This window comes from Macaca fascicularis, chromosome 11, assembly GCF_037993035.2.
Source record: "Macaca fascicularis isolate 582-1 chromosome 11, T2T-MFA8v1.1".
NCBI lineage: Eukaryota > Metazoa > Chordata > Mammalia > Primates > Cercopithecidae > Macaca > Macaca fascicularis.
Genome location: NC_088385.1, coordinates 60,093,622 through 60,108,819, shown reverse-complemented (window position 1 = coordinate 60,108,819; position 15,198 = coordinate 60,093,622). Strand labels below are relative to the sequence as shown.

General features: G+C 50.0%; 2 protein-coding genes across 5 annotated transcripts; both read right to left on the bottom strand.

Annotated features, from left to right (window-relative positions):
* Positions 1 to 32: 32 nt before the first annotated feature.
* Positions 33 to 8,165, bottom strand: MYG1 (MYG1 exonuclease). 2 transcript variants are annotated; one of them, XM_045365340.3, is made up of 7 exons: positions 7,914 to 8,165; positions 7,605 to 7,717; positions 3,762 to 3,921; positions 1,208 to 1,360; positions 949 to 1,071; positions 348 to 529; positions 33 to 238 (listed from the first exon to the last, which is right to left on the bottom strand). In XM_045365340.3, the coding sequence occupies exons 1-7, from the start codon at positions 8,127 to 8,129 to the stop codon at positions 55 to 57; spliced, it is 1,131 nt and encodes a 376-aa protein (XP_045221275.2). In that variant the 5' UTR covers positions 8,130 to 8,165; the 3' UTR covers positions 33 to 54. The 2 variants fall into 2 exon arrangements, with proteins under 2 accessions (XP_045221275.2, XP_073863075.1); XM_074006974.1 differs by lacking the exon at positions 3,762 to 3,921.
* A 250-nt stretch (positions 8,166 to 8,415) lies between these two features.
* Positions 8,416 to 12,905, bottom strand: PFDN5 (prefoldin subunit 5). 3 transcript variants are annotated; one of them, XM_005570998.4, is made up of 6 exons: positions 12,809 to 12,905; positions 12,506 to 12,608; positions 12,172 to 12,203; positions 10,262 to 10,336; positions 10,036 to 10,141; positions 8,416 to 8,597 (listed from the first exon to the last, which is right to left on the bottom strand). In XM_005570998.4, exons 1-6 carry the CDS (start codon positions 12,878 to 12,880, stop codon positions 8,521 to 8,523), a joined length of 465 nt encoding a protein of 154 aa, XP_005571055.1. In that variant the 5' UTR covers positions 12,881 to 12,905; the 3' UTR covers positions 8,416 to 8,520. The 3 variants fall into 3 exon arrangements, with proteins under 3 accessions (XP_005571055.1, XP_073863076.1, XP_073863077.1); XM_074006975.1 differs by lacking the exon at positions 12,172 to 12,203; XM_074006976.1 differs by lacking the exons at positions 10,262 to 10,336; positions 12,172 to 12,203; positions 12,506 to 12,608.
* Between the last annotated feature and the right edge of the window lie 2,293 nt (positions 12,906 to 15,198).

The window sequence follows — 15,198 nt, the reverse complement described above, 5'->3', positions numbered from 1 at the left end:
AGGGCAAGAATGAGTCAAGGACTGGGTCAGTATGAGGTGGAAGGTTTTATTACACTAGGACATTTGTGGGAGGTATGAGCGCTGGGCCAATGTGGCACGGGCCATGTTCAAGGCACCCTCTCGGGTGCGGTGACCGCCAATGAAGCCACTTGCATGGACGAAGATGCAGCCAGGGATCCCACTGACCTGGTCCAGGGCCTCGTCCCGAAGACCCCGCCATGGCTCTGGTAGGGGCAGCCTACAAGCGGGCAGAAAGAGGGAGCAGAGCAGAGGTCAGAATTGGCAGCCTTCTCTTAACAAGGCTGAGACAGGCCTGAAGGTCAGTAGGGTGGTTCCCTAGGGCTCACCGGCTTTGGAATGAGTGGGGCTCCTTGGGCACAGACTGTACTCGCCACTGTCCAGCCTGGTCAGTGTAGATAACAAAGATGATGGCCACTGGAGGGGACAGCCCAGATTCCAGGTGGTAGAGATGCTCCTTCCAGGGACATCCACCTTTCGCCAGTTCCACAATCTCCCCACTTGGGTCCACCTGAAAGAGGGAGAGGATAGCTAAAAGGTTTAAGGTAGGCTGGGCATGATGATTATGCCTGTAGTCACAACACTTTGGCAGGCTGAGGTGGGAGGATCAATTGAGCTCAGGAATTTGAGACAAGCCTAGGCAACAAAATGAGACCCTGTCTCTACAAAAAATACAAAAATCAGCTGGGTGAGGTGGCATGTGCCTGTAGTCCCAGCTACTCAGGAGGCTGAGGTGGGAGGATTGCTCGAGCCCAGGAGGTTGAGGTTGTCTGCCACTGCACTCCAGCCTGGGTGACAGAGAGAGAGAGATCCCATCTCAAAAAAAAAAAAAAAAAAAGAAAATGTTTAGGGTTTAGGGTAGAAGCAGGAGCACCTGTTGATTGGCAGTCAGTAATCCCCAAGCCACAATGCCTCCTCCAAGGCCTATACCTGGAATCGCTGGGCAAGGGCCTCTTCCACCAAGGCCCGGGCTGGCAGCCAGCTGTGTTGGTAGAAATCTAATCTCTGCAGAAACTCCTCTTGAACCAGATCCATTGCACGCTTGAACCCTGCCTGGGAATGATGAGAATCAGAACCAGGGTGCTGGCGCAAACTTGGAATTTGCTAGGGCTTAGGAGGAATAAATGCTCCCATTTCCCCCCGCCCAAGGTTCTTACAGGTCTCAGGGTTTCCTCCCACGCCACCTTACCTCAGTGTCTTGGTCAGGCTGGTTCCAGGTAGGATTAAGTCGAGCAACTCGTGCACTCAGGGTAGTGGTCAGTGCATATCGAGGCTCCCCCTCTGCCCACTGGGAGATCCCATTGTCCACGGCATCCACCTCCTCCACAAAGTTCTCATACATCTAAGGCAGCAGCAGGGGAAACTTTCTTGAGGCTACCTACTATTTATGTGAAGTCTTAACATGATTCAAAGTATGTTCATACACACTCAGCCCTGTGAGGATCTCTCAACATAACTGGATGAGAAAAGGGAGAACTGGCAAGTTCAGCAGCTTGCTGAAGCTCAGGAGTCTCACTGTGCTGTGACTGGAATTCAGATCACCTGGTTTCTAATCCATGCTCATTCTGCTGCACAAAGCCCAAACCAAAGCCAACAAGTGTGGGGAGGGGACTGCTAACTTTTGAACAAGGAAGAGGGTCTTCCAGGTGCTAGAGGGTCTCTGTGGGAGTGGGTCCCTGTGGTTGAAGGCTGGTAAGTCTCCAGGTGGGGTGAGTAGGTATTCAGTGACATGGTTAATGAGGTGCAGGAGGGGCTCTGGTTGAGAACACAAGTCAAGAGGGAGAAAATGAGTCTGAGATTAGACACCAAAAGCTGGTTGCTGGGTTAGGGTTCCAGGGAAGCCCATAATGTGCCACATGACATCAGCAGTTGTCTCCTGGGTCTGAATAAATGGTAGGATAATGCCTCAAGAGTCTCGGGGCAGAAACTTTATGCAAAATTGCCCGACAAAATAGGCCTCCATAACACTACACCTGTGGTATGTAGAAAAGTGCTACTCTCAGAGCACTGAGAAAGTAACTTCTATGCCCAGCACTTCTTGGTTTGGACCCCAACCTGATGCTCAGTTAAAACATGGGTTTAGGCTTAGGTGGGAGGATCACTTGAGCCCAGGAGTTTGAGTCCAGCCTGGGCAACGTAGCAAGACCCTCTCTACAAAAAATTAAGACATATCATTAGCCAGGCATGGTGGCATGCACCTAGAGTCTCAGCTACTTGGGGGGCTGAGGTGGGAAGATTGCTTGAGCCTAGGAGTTCAAAGCAGCAGCAAGCCATGATGGCACCATTGGACTCCAACCTGGGCAACAGTCTCTCAAAAATAAATACATAGGCCGGGCGCAGTGGCTCACGCCTGTAATCCCAGCACTTTGGGAGGCCGAGGCAGGCGGATCACGAGGTCAGGAGATCAAGACCATCCCTGGCTAACATGGTGAAACCCCGTCTCTATTAAAAAATACAAAAAACTAGCCGGGCGAGGTGGCGGGTGCCTGTAGTCCCAGCTACTCAGGAGACTGAGGCACGAGAATGGCGTAACCCCAGGAAGCGGAGTTTGCAGTGAGCCGACATCCGGCCACTGCACTCCAGCCTGGGCGACAGAGCGAGACTCCGTCTCAAAAAAATATATAAATAAAATAAATAAATAAATAAACACAGGTTAAATTTAGTCACTTGTTAGGGCCAGGCGCAGTGGCTCACACCTGTAATCCCAGCACTTTAGGAGGCGAAAGCGGGTGGGTTACTTGAGGTCAGGAGTTCGAGACCAGCCTGGCTAACATGGTGAAACCCCGCCTCTACTAAAAATACAAAAATTAGCCAGGCGTGGTGGCAGGCGCCTATAATCCCAGCTACTCAGGAGGCTGAGGCAGAATTGCTTGAACCCAGGAGACAGAGGTTGCAGTGAGCTGAGATCGTGCCACTGCACTCCAGACTGGATGACAGAGCAAGACCCTGTCTCAAAAAAAAAAAAAAAAAAAAAAAATTGTCAGTTGTTTAGAAACCCTTCAGCAGTGGAAGGGAAAACTGACCCAGGCAGTCTAAAATCTTGATATTCCAAAAATTCTGTAGTTACAGAGGGCAGAAGATGGGCAAGCTAAAACTGAAAACTGAACTCAACAGCCTACCTGCAAGAAATACAGCTGACTGAACCTAAGCTTTGACTTATAAACAAGTAAGTGTCTGTCCTCAGTAATGTGAGACCTGACTTGCATGCCAGGGCCACTAGCCATATTCCTCCCCAACAGCAGGAAGCTGCTTGCAGGGGACACTGGTGGAATCCAAAGACAGTTTCATAATACAACTCTTCCCAGCTGAGCTTCCCAATATATGTGCCACTAGTGAATTACAGGAGTGCCTAATATACGCTTCCCTCAACCTTCAGGGCAGCCAGAACCTCTGAGCCATCTGCTTCTACATATAAGCAGTCTCCCCTCTGTTTACCCAAAGGTGCTGAGCAATTGCTGTTTGTGTTTGTCAAGAAAAAGACGGGGTCATGCTGCTTTATGGTTTTCAAAGCCTTTTTCCATATATTACAGCACCCACTTCTCACAACCACCCCAGGATGTAGGCAGGGGAGGTATCACCATGCCCTTGTGAGATGAGCCTGACTGAGGGAGAGGATGAGTGTTGGGCCTGCTATAGGCCAGGAACCCTGCCCTGAGGCCCAGTGCTGAGTGCTGTGTGAGCACTGCTCCCAGGTGGTCTGCCGGAAATGCATGTGGGGGGCATCTCTGTCCTCAGGTCCCCACCTTGTCATAGAGGGTGCCCACCATGCTGTCCTCTTCACTAGTGCCCAGCAACTGGGCCAGCAGCTTGTGCCCGAAGTGCAGATAGATGAGTCCCGCACTGCTCAGCTTGGTCTGCCACGGCTTCCCAGGGGACAGGGAGCTCATGGTCTCTGTAAAAGACCTGAGGAGCATAGGGAGGTGGGGCTGAGGTGAGGCACCTTGGCTAGACTCTCCATGCATTCATTCAATGGTTAATTCAATGCTTCCTATCTGCCACATTTTATGTTTTATTAGACATTAAGGATAAAAAACCAAGACACTGGCCTGGCGTGGTGGCTCAAGCCTGTAATCCCAGCACTTTGGGAGGCCGAGACGGGCGGACCACGAGGTCAGGAGATCGAGACCATCCTGGCTAACACGGTGAAACCCCATCTCTACTAAAAAAATACAAAAAAACTAGCCGGGCGAGGTGGTGGGCGCCTGTAGTCCCAGCTACTTGGGAGGCTGAGGCAGGAGAATGGCGTAAACCCGGGAGGCGGAGCTTGCAGTGAGCTGAGATCCGGCCACTGCACTCCAGTCTGGGCGACAAAGCAAGACTCCGTCTCAAAAAAAAAAAAAAAAAACCAAGACACTGTCCTCGCCTTTAGATTCATCTGCCGGAGGCCGACAAACACAACCCCCCGAGTACTCTCACTAGACAAGACGAGGGAAAGGAAGGAAGGGATGAGGAAAGGGTTCAGAGGAGAGCCTTCAGGTCAGTTCTGAAAGATGAATTAGTGGGTGTCCACCAGATAGACAAGGCGTAAAAGAGGAAAAGCATTCCAAGTAGAGGGAACAACATGAATGATGGCTGAGACACAAGTCTCTTGATAGAACTTCAGGAAAGGCAGCTCAGGTGTGAGACGTGAATGGCAAAAGAAAAAGCTGGAAGGGCAGGCAGGGCCAGACCACTGGACTTTATCTGTGGGTAATCGAAGTCACTGAGGGATTTTAAGCAGGCAGGTGCATGTTAGAGCATTGCACCAGCCAGCATGGAGAACAGATGCAAGATTACCAGCAATGGTCAGGTGAATAAAGAAGGCAAGAATTTGAACAGCAGTGGGGCAGAAAATAGAGAAAAGATATAACAGATGTTAGGGAAGTAGAAACTACAGCCGTGATTTCTAAATACCAGTCCATCTCAGAATTACCTAGGGAGCTCCATTTGTTAACTGACTTTTATTATTAAATCTTGAGTAAATACAGGCTGGACTCAGTGGCTCACACCTGTAATCCCAACACTTTGGGAAGCCAAGACAGGTGATTGCTTGAGGTCAGCAGTTTGAGACCAGGCTGGCCAACATGGTGAAACTCTGTCTCTACTAAGAACACAAAAATTAGCCGGACATGTGGCACACGCCTGTAGTTCCAGCTACTTGGGAGGCTGAGGCAGGAGAATGGCGTGAACCCGGGAGGCGGAGCTTGCAGTGAGCTGAGATCGTGCCACTGCACTCCAGTCTGGGCGACAGAGCGAGACTCTGTCTCAAAAAAACAAAAAAAAAACACAAAATATGTATGCTAAAAAAAGAAAAAAGGAGAGAGACTTAAAACATCATAATCCCTCTCTCCAAGATAATTACTTTTTGTGGTGTGGTATAATTGAAGAAGGGTTTTGTTTTTATACCTTTGTTTCTTTTCAAGATAGAAGACACTTGAGAAGAGTTTTAGGCTGTAGAGAAGGAGAGGCAGAGACACTAGTGGAACTGTGACAGGACATCCCAGAGGATAGGCTGACGGTGGCTCACACCTGTAATCCCAGCACTTTGGAAGGCCGAGAGGGGGTGGATCACAAGGCCAGGAATGCGAGACCAGTCTGGCCAATATGGTGAAACCCCGTCTCTACTAAAAATACAAAAATTAGCCGGGTGTGGTGGTGGGCGCCTGTAGTCCCAGCTACTCAGGAGGCTGAGACAGTTGAATTGCTTGAACCTGGAAGACAGAGGTTACAGTGAGCCGAGATCGTTCCACTGCACTCCAGCTTCAATGACAGAGGGGGACTCCGTGTCAAAAAAAAAAAAAAGAAAAAAAGAAAAAGGAATCCCAGAGGAAAGTAATAGACTGGAAACAGGACAGAGGATTAACCTCCAACAGAAGGGAAGAAATTTCCCTTAACTGGTAGGAGGGAGCTGAGGATGTTTGAGGTGGGAGACTGCAGAAATGCTCAACTTCTTTTGCGAAGAGGCAGGGACGATCAGTTTGATGCTGTAGAGGCTTCACGGGGAAGAAAAGGATTGGAATGGGCTACCCTTGAGCAAGAAGGATTTCCCTTTGGAAGGGTGTAGATGAAGTAGAACACCTCACACATCTGAACTGTCATGAACTGCCACAATCATGTGGGCCCAGCAGTTAGGTGCAGCAGCAAGGGCACCAGAATGGATTAATCACAGATGGGTTTATTTAGTTGGGGTGATGTGGGGAAAAGAGATCAGACTGTTACTGTGTCTATGTAGAAAGAAGTAGACATACTCCGGGTGCGGTGGCTCAAGCCTGTAATTCCAGCACTTTGGGAGGCCGAGACGGGCGGACCACGAGGTCAGGAGATCGAGACCATCCTGGCTAACACGGTGAAACCCCGTCTCTACTAAAAAATACAAAAAAAAAAAAAAAAAAAAAAAAACTAGCCGGGCGAGGTGGCGGGCGCCTGTAGTCCCAGCTACTCAGGAGGCTGAGGCAGGAGAATGGCATAAACCCGGGAGGCGGAGCTTGCAGTGAGCTAAGATCCGGCCACTGCACTCCAGCCTGGGCGACAGAGTGAGACTGTCTCAAAAAAAAAAAAAAAAAAAAGAAGTAGACATAAGAGACTCCATTTTGTTCTGTACTAAGAAAAATTCTTCTGCCTTGAGATGCTGTTAATCTGTAACCCTACCCCCAACCCTGTCCTTACAGAGACTTGTGCTGTGGTGACTCAAGGTTTAATGGATTTGGGGCTGTGCAGCATGTACTTTGTTAAACCAGTGCCTGAAGGCAGTATGCTTGTCAAAAGTCATCACCATTCTCTAATCTCAAGTACCCACGGACACAAACACTGCGGAAAGCCACAGAGACCTCTGCCTAGGAAAGCTAGGTATTGTCCAAGGTTTCTCCCCATGTGATAGTCTATTTACTGAGATAGGAGAAAACTGTTTTAGGGCTGGCGGTGGGACTAGGGCTGGAGGTGGGACGTGCTAGCCGCAATGCTGCTCTTTATGCACTGAAAATGTTTATGGAGATGTTTGCATATGCACATCAAGGCACAGTACTTTTCCTTAAACTTATACATGTCATAGAGATCTTTATTCATATGTCTTTCTGCTGACCTTCTCCCTACTATGACCCTATTGTCCTGCCACTTCTCCTTTTTCTAAAAGATAGTAAAGATAATGATCAATAAATACTGAGGGAACTCAGAGACCGGTGCCGGCGCGGGTCCCCTGTATGCTGAGCACTGGTCTCCTGGGCCCACTTTTTCTTTCTCTATACTTTGTCTCTGTGTCTCATTTCTTTTCTCAAGTCTCTGGTTCCATCTGACAAGAAACGCCCACAGGTGGGGCGGGGCAGGCCATCCCTTCAGGGTGATGAAGTCGCTGGTGGGAAAAAAGCCTTGGCTAAGGAAGGAGATGAGATAAGGGGCCTGAGGGACTCCCTGAGAACCAAGGGAGGTCCCAGGCCAAGGAGATGGGTGAAGAACAGGCAGGGCGGAAGGATGGTGTAGTCCTAGTGGAAGTTTGATTTCAACAATGAGGCAGTTATTTTCGCTGACGCGGACCACTGCAGTGGATGGCTGAATTGGAGCACAGAGGAAAGCTGAGGTCAAGGAAGTTAAATAAATGGTATCTGAGAACCTACCTCTGGTGATGGTCATATCGGTGTCTCCGAGGGTCGTACTCACCCCCCACGTCCACCACGATGTCACAGGAAGCGAGTTTTTCGGGATCCCGGGTCCGCACAATCTCTGCATCCTGCGAGGTACACAGGGGTGAAGGGGCTGCCAGAGGTCGCCGGGTAGGAGATTAAAGCTGGACTTCAGGGAGACAGGGCGGGTAGGAAGGGTGCTTGGGATGCCCCGCGCTATCGGAGGGACCCTGTCAGCGGAATGCCATCCACCCTGGAGGCATGCATGCACGCAGTGTCAGGGTCACTTTTCGCGGACTGTACCCGGTACTCCGGCAGGAGGCGAAGCAGTGCGCATGCCAGTGCCTCGTCGCAGTGGAAGGTGCCATTGTGCGTCCCGATTCGGGGCGATGCCATGAGTTTGCTGCGGGGTCGTTTTGGGGGCGAGACGGACTCTGGGCCGAGCATGCGGTGCCGGGTATACACGGGTGGCGGCGGCAGCAGCAGCGTTAAAAGACCGCGCAGGAAGCGGTATCCCATAAGACTCTCCCGGTAGGGAGGCAGGAGGGCCGACCCGGAAGGGAAAGCGCCAGCGGAGCTCCACTTCCGCTTGCCAACCGTTGCCTTGGCAACCAGCTCCGCAGAGTGAGCAGCAGCTCACACCCAGCCTAGGATTTCTTCCAGCTGGTCAAAGGGCCCTGCGGTGGAGCCTTCAAGAGGAGCACCGCATCAACCCTGTGCATCAGGCTCTGGGGCGGGGCCCACACTCTCGACCACCCCCCCATCTCATCACCAGTCCCTTGCTTAATCCAAGAAAAGACCAACATTCTGCCCAGCTGGCACATTTATTGGCATTAAACACAAGACCCTTCCCAGCACCAGGAAGCCATGCCCAAAACCGTGTCCCTCTGCCCCATTTGTGCAAAAACTCTCAGGCCTTAGCAGTAGCCTGAGCTGCTCCCAGGGCTGTCAGCTGCTGAATCTTCTGACTCATCATTTCCATGACAGCTGTGGAAAAAAAGAAGCGTCAAAGGTTAGGAGCAAAAAGGAGAACCTAGAGTTAAGGAGAAGTTACAGGCAAGTTTAAGGACAGGTGGACAACTAACTACAGTTTGTTAATAAAACGTTTTTTTTTTTTGTTTTTTTTTTTTGAGACGGAGTCTCGCTCTGTCGCCCAGGCTGGAGTGCAGTGGCCGGACCTCAGCTCACTGCAAGCTCCGCCTCCCGGGTTCACGCCATTCTCCTGCCTCAGCCTCCCAAGTAGCTGGGACTACAGGCGCCCGCCACCTTGACCGGCTAGTTTTTTTGTATTTTCTTAGTAGAGACGGGGTTTCACCATGTTGGCCATGATGGTCTCGATCTCCTGACCTCATGATCCGCCCATCTCAGCCTCCCAAAGTGCTGGGATTACAGGCTTGAGCCACCGTGCCTAGCCAACTTTTTTGTTTTTTTGAGATGGAATCTTGCTCTTGTCATCCAGGCTGGAGTGCAGTGGCACGACCTTGGCTCACTGCAACCTCTGCCTCCGGGGTTCAAGCGATTCTCCTGCCTCATCCTCCCGAATAGCTGAGATTACAGGCATGCACCACCATGCCCAGGTTAACTTCGTATTTTTAGTAGAGACGGGGGTTTCACCATGGTGGCCAGGCTGGTCTTGAACTCCTGACCTCAGGTGATCCACCTGCCTCGGCTTCCCAAAGCGCTGGGATTACAGGCGTCAGCCACCGTTTCTGGCACTGTTAATAAAACTTTAACTCAGTGATCCACTGTGGGGTCGCTAACACAAATTTAGGGTCTACAATGCATCAATCAATATGTTAACCACAGCTGGGTGTGGTGAGAATGAGACTGTCTCGGGGAAAAAAAAAACCCTGCTAATCAGAGATATAAAAACGAACACACTTGGTATTAAATGAGTCTGACATAATCAGAAAACTATAATGTGGAAAGATTTTTACCTTCGGAACACTGGTTCTGAATCCTGATTGTAACAGAGGGGAGCTTTTTTAAAACAAAAAAACATACCTTGGTACAACTTCCCTTCCCTTGACTTCCAAGTTGATTTAGTCAATCTGGCATGGACCCAGGCTTTCTTTTTAAACTTCCTGAGTGATTCTCATGTGCGGTCAGGGTTATAATTGCTGGTATTTAGTTCATTTGGATCATGATTCCTTCCTGTGTGTTCATCTCATTCCCCCATTCCATCCTCATTAAAAAGGAGCTCCACCAAAGCACAAAAATGATTTCCTTCCTCTAAATTTCTCAAACACTCAACCCAGGAATCTACAGATAGTGATTATGCAATACACAGATTCTAAAGATTCCAAAGAGAAACTAAGACGTAGTTTTACTCCAGCAAAGGGGACACCCCCGTGGTTCACTCTGCAATCCACGTTCTTTATCATGGAGATAGACAAGGTCAAGAGGTGCCCCAGGAAAAACTTACCCTGTTTCATGGCGTGCTTTTCCTGAAGAGCTGGTTGGATTTTCTCCATCTGTTTGGTTAGAAAATCTATCTTCCTCTTGAAAAAGTCCTTGGCATCCTCAGCTGTCTACAAGATCAGAGGTGAATGAGGGGCTAAAAGGAGACTCCCTCTGGCCATGTTGCACTCTAGAACTTCCCCTAAATTTCCCTTCCCTGTTCAGAGGGGCATCCACATGCTCTCACTCACCTTCTCTACATAGTACCCAGTTCCCACATCGATGAGCACATGTTCCACATCATGCAGCTTCCCAGGGACATACATCTGAGAAGCAAGTATTAAGGCAAAAACTAGCCCAGCATGAGCCATGATTCCGCCAGCCAGTCTGCTTGGCCTCCAAAGACCCTTTTCCAAAAAGCTTCAAGGCATAAGGACTGAATAATCTGGAGGCCTTAGAACAATAACTCCAAATGGAAAGAAGACAGAGAAGTTGGTTCTTTAAGGAGAAAATGATGTATGCTGGAACACCCTTTTGTTCTGCCTCATCCCATCTCTCACCCTCTAAGCAGTTCTTGCAATTCTTCTCATTAGCCCCATCAGAAAGACTAGATATAATGTTTTCCTACTGTTGTAGAGTACTACAAGTGGAAAGCCAGCCTCATTTCCCTTAACACCCTCAATCATGAAGTAGATAATTCCTACCGAAGTTCATTTTTTTTTTGTTTGTTGAGACAGAGTCTCGCTCTGTCGCCCAGGCTGGAGTGCAGTGGCGCGCTATTGGCTCACTGCAACCTCCGCCTCCCGGGTTAAAGTGATTCTTCTGTCTCAGCCTCCGGAGTGGTTGGGATCACAAGTGTGTGCCACCACGCCCGGCTAATTTTTGTATATTTAGTAGAGACGGGGATTCACCATGTTGGCCAGACTGATCTTGAACTCCTGACCTCAGGTGATCTGCCAGCCTTGGCTCCCAAAGTGCTGGGGATTACAGGCGTGAGCAACCGTGCCTGGCTAATTTTTTTTTTTTTTTTTTTTTTTTGAGACGGAGTCTCGCTCTGTAGCCCAGGCTGGAGTGCAGTGGCCTGATCTCAGCTCACTGCAAGCTCCGCCTCCCGGGTTCACGCCATTCTCCAGCCTCAGCCTCCCGAGTAGCTGGGACTACAGGCGCTGCCACCTCGCCCGGCTATTTTTTGTATTTCTTAGTAGAGACGGGGTTTCACCGTGTTAGCCAGGATGGTCTCGATCTCCTGACCTCGTGATCCGCCCATCTCGGCCTCCCAAAGTGCTGGGATTACAGGCTTGAGCCACCGCGCCCGGCCTAATTTTTTTTTTAACCATTCCCTACTACACTACTATTCCTGTGCTCCTTTTAGCCTGTCAGTTCTCAGACTACAGATTAAAGGTGCCCTACTGCCATAACTTGTTCATTCAAGTAAAACACTGAACAAGTGGACACAATCCAGGTTTCTTAGTGACAGTTTAGAAATGAGCCACAATTAACAGAGCCAACCTCCCTGTTCCTATATCCTCCTATTTTTGTCTATTACCTATATCTTCTAAGATATTAGCAAAGTGTAAACCACCAGCTTTATCTCCATATTAATGTTCTCAAATAGCAAAGGGAAATATTACATCTCAACTATACATACTCCTTGGTGTTCACAAGGCATTAGCTGGATGTTGGTGTGAAGTTAGATAAAAGAGCTACAAAGTGTGTAATAAGAGTACTCTTGGTCGGGGGCAGTGGCTCACGCCTGTAATCCTAGCACTTTGGGAGGCCAAGGCAGGCAGATCACGAGGTCAGGAGTTCGAGACTAGCCTGGCCAATATGGTGAAACTCCATCTCTACTAATAATACAAAAATTAGCCAGTCGTGGTGGCGCGTGCCTGCGGTCCCAGCTACTCAGGAGACTGAGGCAGAAGAATCTCTTGAACCCAGGAGGCGGAGGTTACAGTGAGCCGAGATCGCACCACTGCACTCCAGTCTGGGCGACAGAGCAAGATTCCGTCTTTAAAAAAAAAAAAGGGTGTTATCAAAATCATTGTGGGGAGAGGATAATCTGAAGTACTGAAGTAATCAAAACAATCCCCCTCCCTGCTTTTTGGAGGAGTGAGGGAGAAAGGGAGAAGGCAGCAGGTAGCCGTTCCTGTGGAAAGGATACAGAACTCGTCAGTGGGACAAGTAATTCTTTCCCTGTGAAAGCAATGAAGACAAACACCTGGGGAAGGTTAGTGGCTCCAATGTAAGACGTTAAAGAGAGTTCCAAGAGGGCACAGCACCCACAGACAGTGTGAAAAGAACGGAAACAGGGGCAATAGAAGCAGAGGAACGTCTTGTACATTTCAATTCTAGGTAGGCAACATGCAAAGGGTTCATGAAGCGGTATACGATATGTAATGGATTTTCTCGTTTCAGGTAAGAAAAACTGGATTAGGAGGTGGGACGAGAGAAGCAGGCTTGCCACTTTAGGTTGCCCTCACCCCCCTACCCCATACCCTCGTTGCTCTTGTTCAGCACGTTCAGACAGTCCTTGGCTTCCACATACTTGGTCTGTACCACTTTGAGCTGGGCAATGGACGTGGACAAGAACTCCACTTCCTACAGAGGACGGGTATAGCGGGTCAATGAGAGGGCTATGGGGAAAAGGGAGAGCGGCCGGGGAGGGGGCGGGTCCTGGGACCGGATAGAGGTTTCGCCTGGGCAAGGTAGGCTCCCAACTTGGGACCGGGCGCAAGGAAGTACGCGTGGGCAAGGGGGATGTAGAGCGGGAAAGAGGTGCCTATGGGGCCCGTCACTACCTGGTCCAGCTGGTTCTTGAGCATTTCTAGCTGCGGCAGATTCAGCTCCGTGATGTTAATAGACTGCGCCATGTTGGGAAGGAGGACTAACGAAGAGGAAGTCCCTCGGCGAGCAACGCTCTAGCCGTCCTCTGCGCGTCTCGATGGCGCCAGGAGGCCTCGCTGCGCCATACAGCTCTATGATCCTCCGTCCCGGAAGGGAAGGAGGGGCTTGAATTTCTCAGAGGCTGATCTGTCAGTTATTTTCATAAAATATTCTAAGCCTAGTACAGTAAAGTAGCAGCAAACAGGACTCCTGCCCATAGGGAACTGCAAAATCTTAAAGTTCTCACGATACAACCACGATATTACAAAGTAGTGTATGCTACTCCACGTGGGTGGTATAAGCTACTAGATAGCAGGCTGGGTTGCTATGGTGACGGCTCCTGGGGCCTCGTCCTGCCCCTCTCTACCCCACCTGCTTGTGCTGCCTGCTGGTACCCCGCCAGGTCCGATTTCAAATATTCCTCCCCGCACAGCAGGGAAATGGCAGGGAAATTCTTTATTTTTTATTTTATTTTTTTTTTTTTGAGACGGAGTCTGGCTCTGTCGCCCGGGCTGGAGTGCAGTGGCCGGATCTCAGCTCACTGCAAGCTCCGCCCCCCGGGTTTACGCCATTCTCCTGCCTCAGCCTCCCGAGTAGCTGGGACTACAGGCGCCCGCCGCCTCGCCCGGCTAGTTTTTTGTATTTTTTAGTAGAGACGGGGTTTCACCGTGTTCGCCAGGATGGTCTCGATCTCCTGACCTAGTGATCCGCCCGTCTCGGCCTCCCAAAGTGCTGGGATTACAGGCTTGAGCCACCGCGCCCGGCCATGGCAGGGAAATTCTAAACTATTTTTCCCAGATGGCCTCTGAGGCCGAAAGGCAGGGAAAAAAAAACAAATAACAACAACAAAAAAATCCCTTGTCAGACCGTTCTGAATTGTTCTTGAAAAAATCAGGCATGGCCGGGCGCGGTGGCTCAAGCCTGTAATCCCAGCACTTTGGGAGGCCGAGACGGGCGGATCATGAGGTCAGGAGATCGAGACCATCCTGGCTAACACGGTGAAACCCCGTCTCTACTAAAAAATACAAAAAACTAGCCGGGCGAAGTGGCGGGCGCCTGTAGTCCCAGCTACTTGGGAGGCTGAGGCAGGAGAATGGCGTGTACCCGGGAGGCGGAGCTTGCAGTGAGCTGAGATCCGGCCACTGCACTCCAGCCTGGGCGACAGAGCATGACTCCGTCTCAAAAAAAAAAAAAAAAAAAAAAAAAATCAGGCATTAGATTGAAAGCTTGTTGAAGGCAGGAACCAACCATGTTCTCATCACTGAACTAATTCTTCCCCTCTAGCTATGACCATCTTCCCCCAGCCGGAAGTAGGCTGACACCTAGTAGGATCTGAAAAAGGGTTTATAACCCGTTGCCAGTGAGTTGGTGGGAGAACAGCAAGGAAGCACCATTGTCAACACATAGAGCACAAATTAATCAATAAAATGTTTTGGCCAGGCATGGTGGCTCATTCCTGCAATCCCAGCACTTTGGGAGGCCGAGAAGGGCAGATCACTTGAGCCCAGGAGTTTGAGGCCAGCCTGGGCAACATGGCGACACCCCGTCTCAACAAAAAATACAAAAATTAGCCGGGCTGGTGGCATATGCCTGTAGTCCTAGCTACACGGGAGGCTGAGGTGGGAGGATTGCTTGAGCTGGAGAGTTGGAGGCTGTAGTAGGCTGTGATTGTGCACTCTAGCAACAGAGCTAGACTCTGTCTCTAAAAAAAAAAAAAAAAACCTGGCACAGTGGCTCACGCCTGTAATCCCAGCACTTTGGGAGGCCGAGGCAGGCAGATCACGAGGTCAGGAGATCGAGACCATCCTGGCTAACATGGTGAAACCCCATCTCTAATAAAAATACAAAAAATTAGCTAGGCATGGTGGCGAGCGCCTGTAGTCCCAGCTACTGGGGAGGCTGAGGCAGAATGGCGTGAACCCGGGAGGCGGAGCTTGCAGTGAGCTGAGATGCGCCACTGCACTCCAGCCTGGGCAACAGAGCCAGACTGTCTCAAAAAAAAAAAAAAAAAGTTTTACCATGTGCTATATGTGAGGAATACGTGAGAGTAAGACATTTGCTTCCCTTGAGCTTAACAACTGGAGAGAAAAACCACACTAGAACTCCACAGATCCACAGACTCTACTGCTAAAGTTACGCATTGGTAAGTGTAACATGTGTACATGGGCAGACAGCAGTAGCCTTTAACATCTACTTAGGAGGGAGGCAGGGCAACTGAGGCATTAAAACTAGTGCCATGGCTGGGCACGGTGACTCACGCCTGTAATCCCAGCACTTTTGGAAGGCTGAGAAGGGCGGATCACAA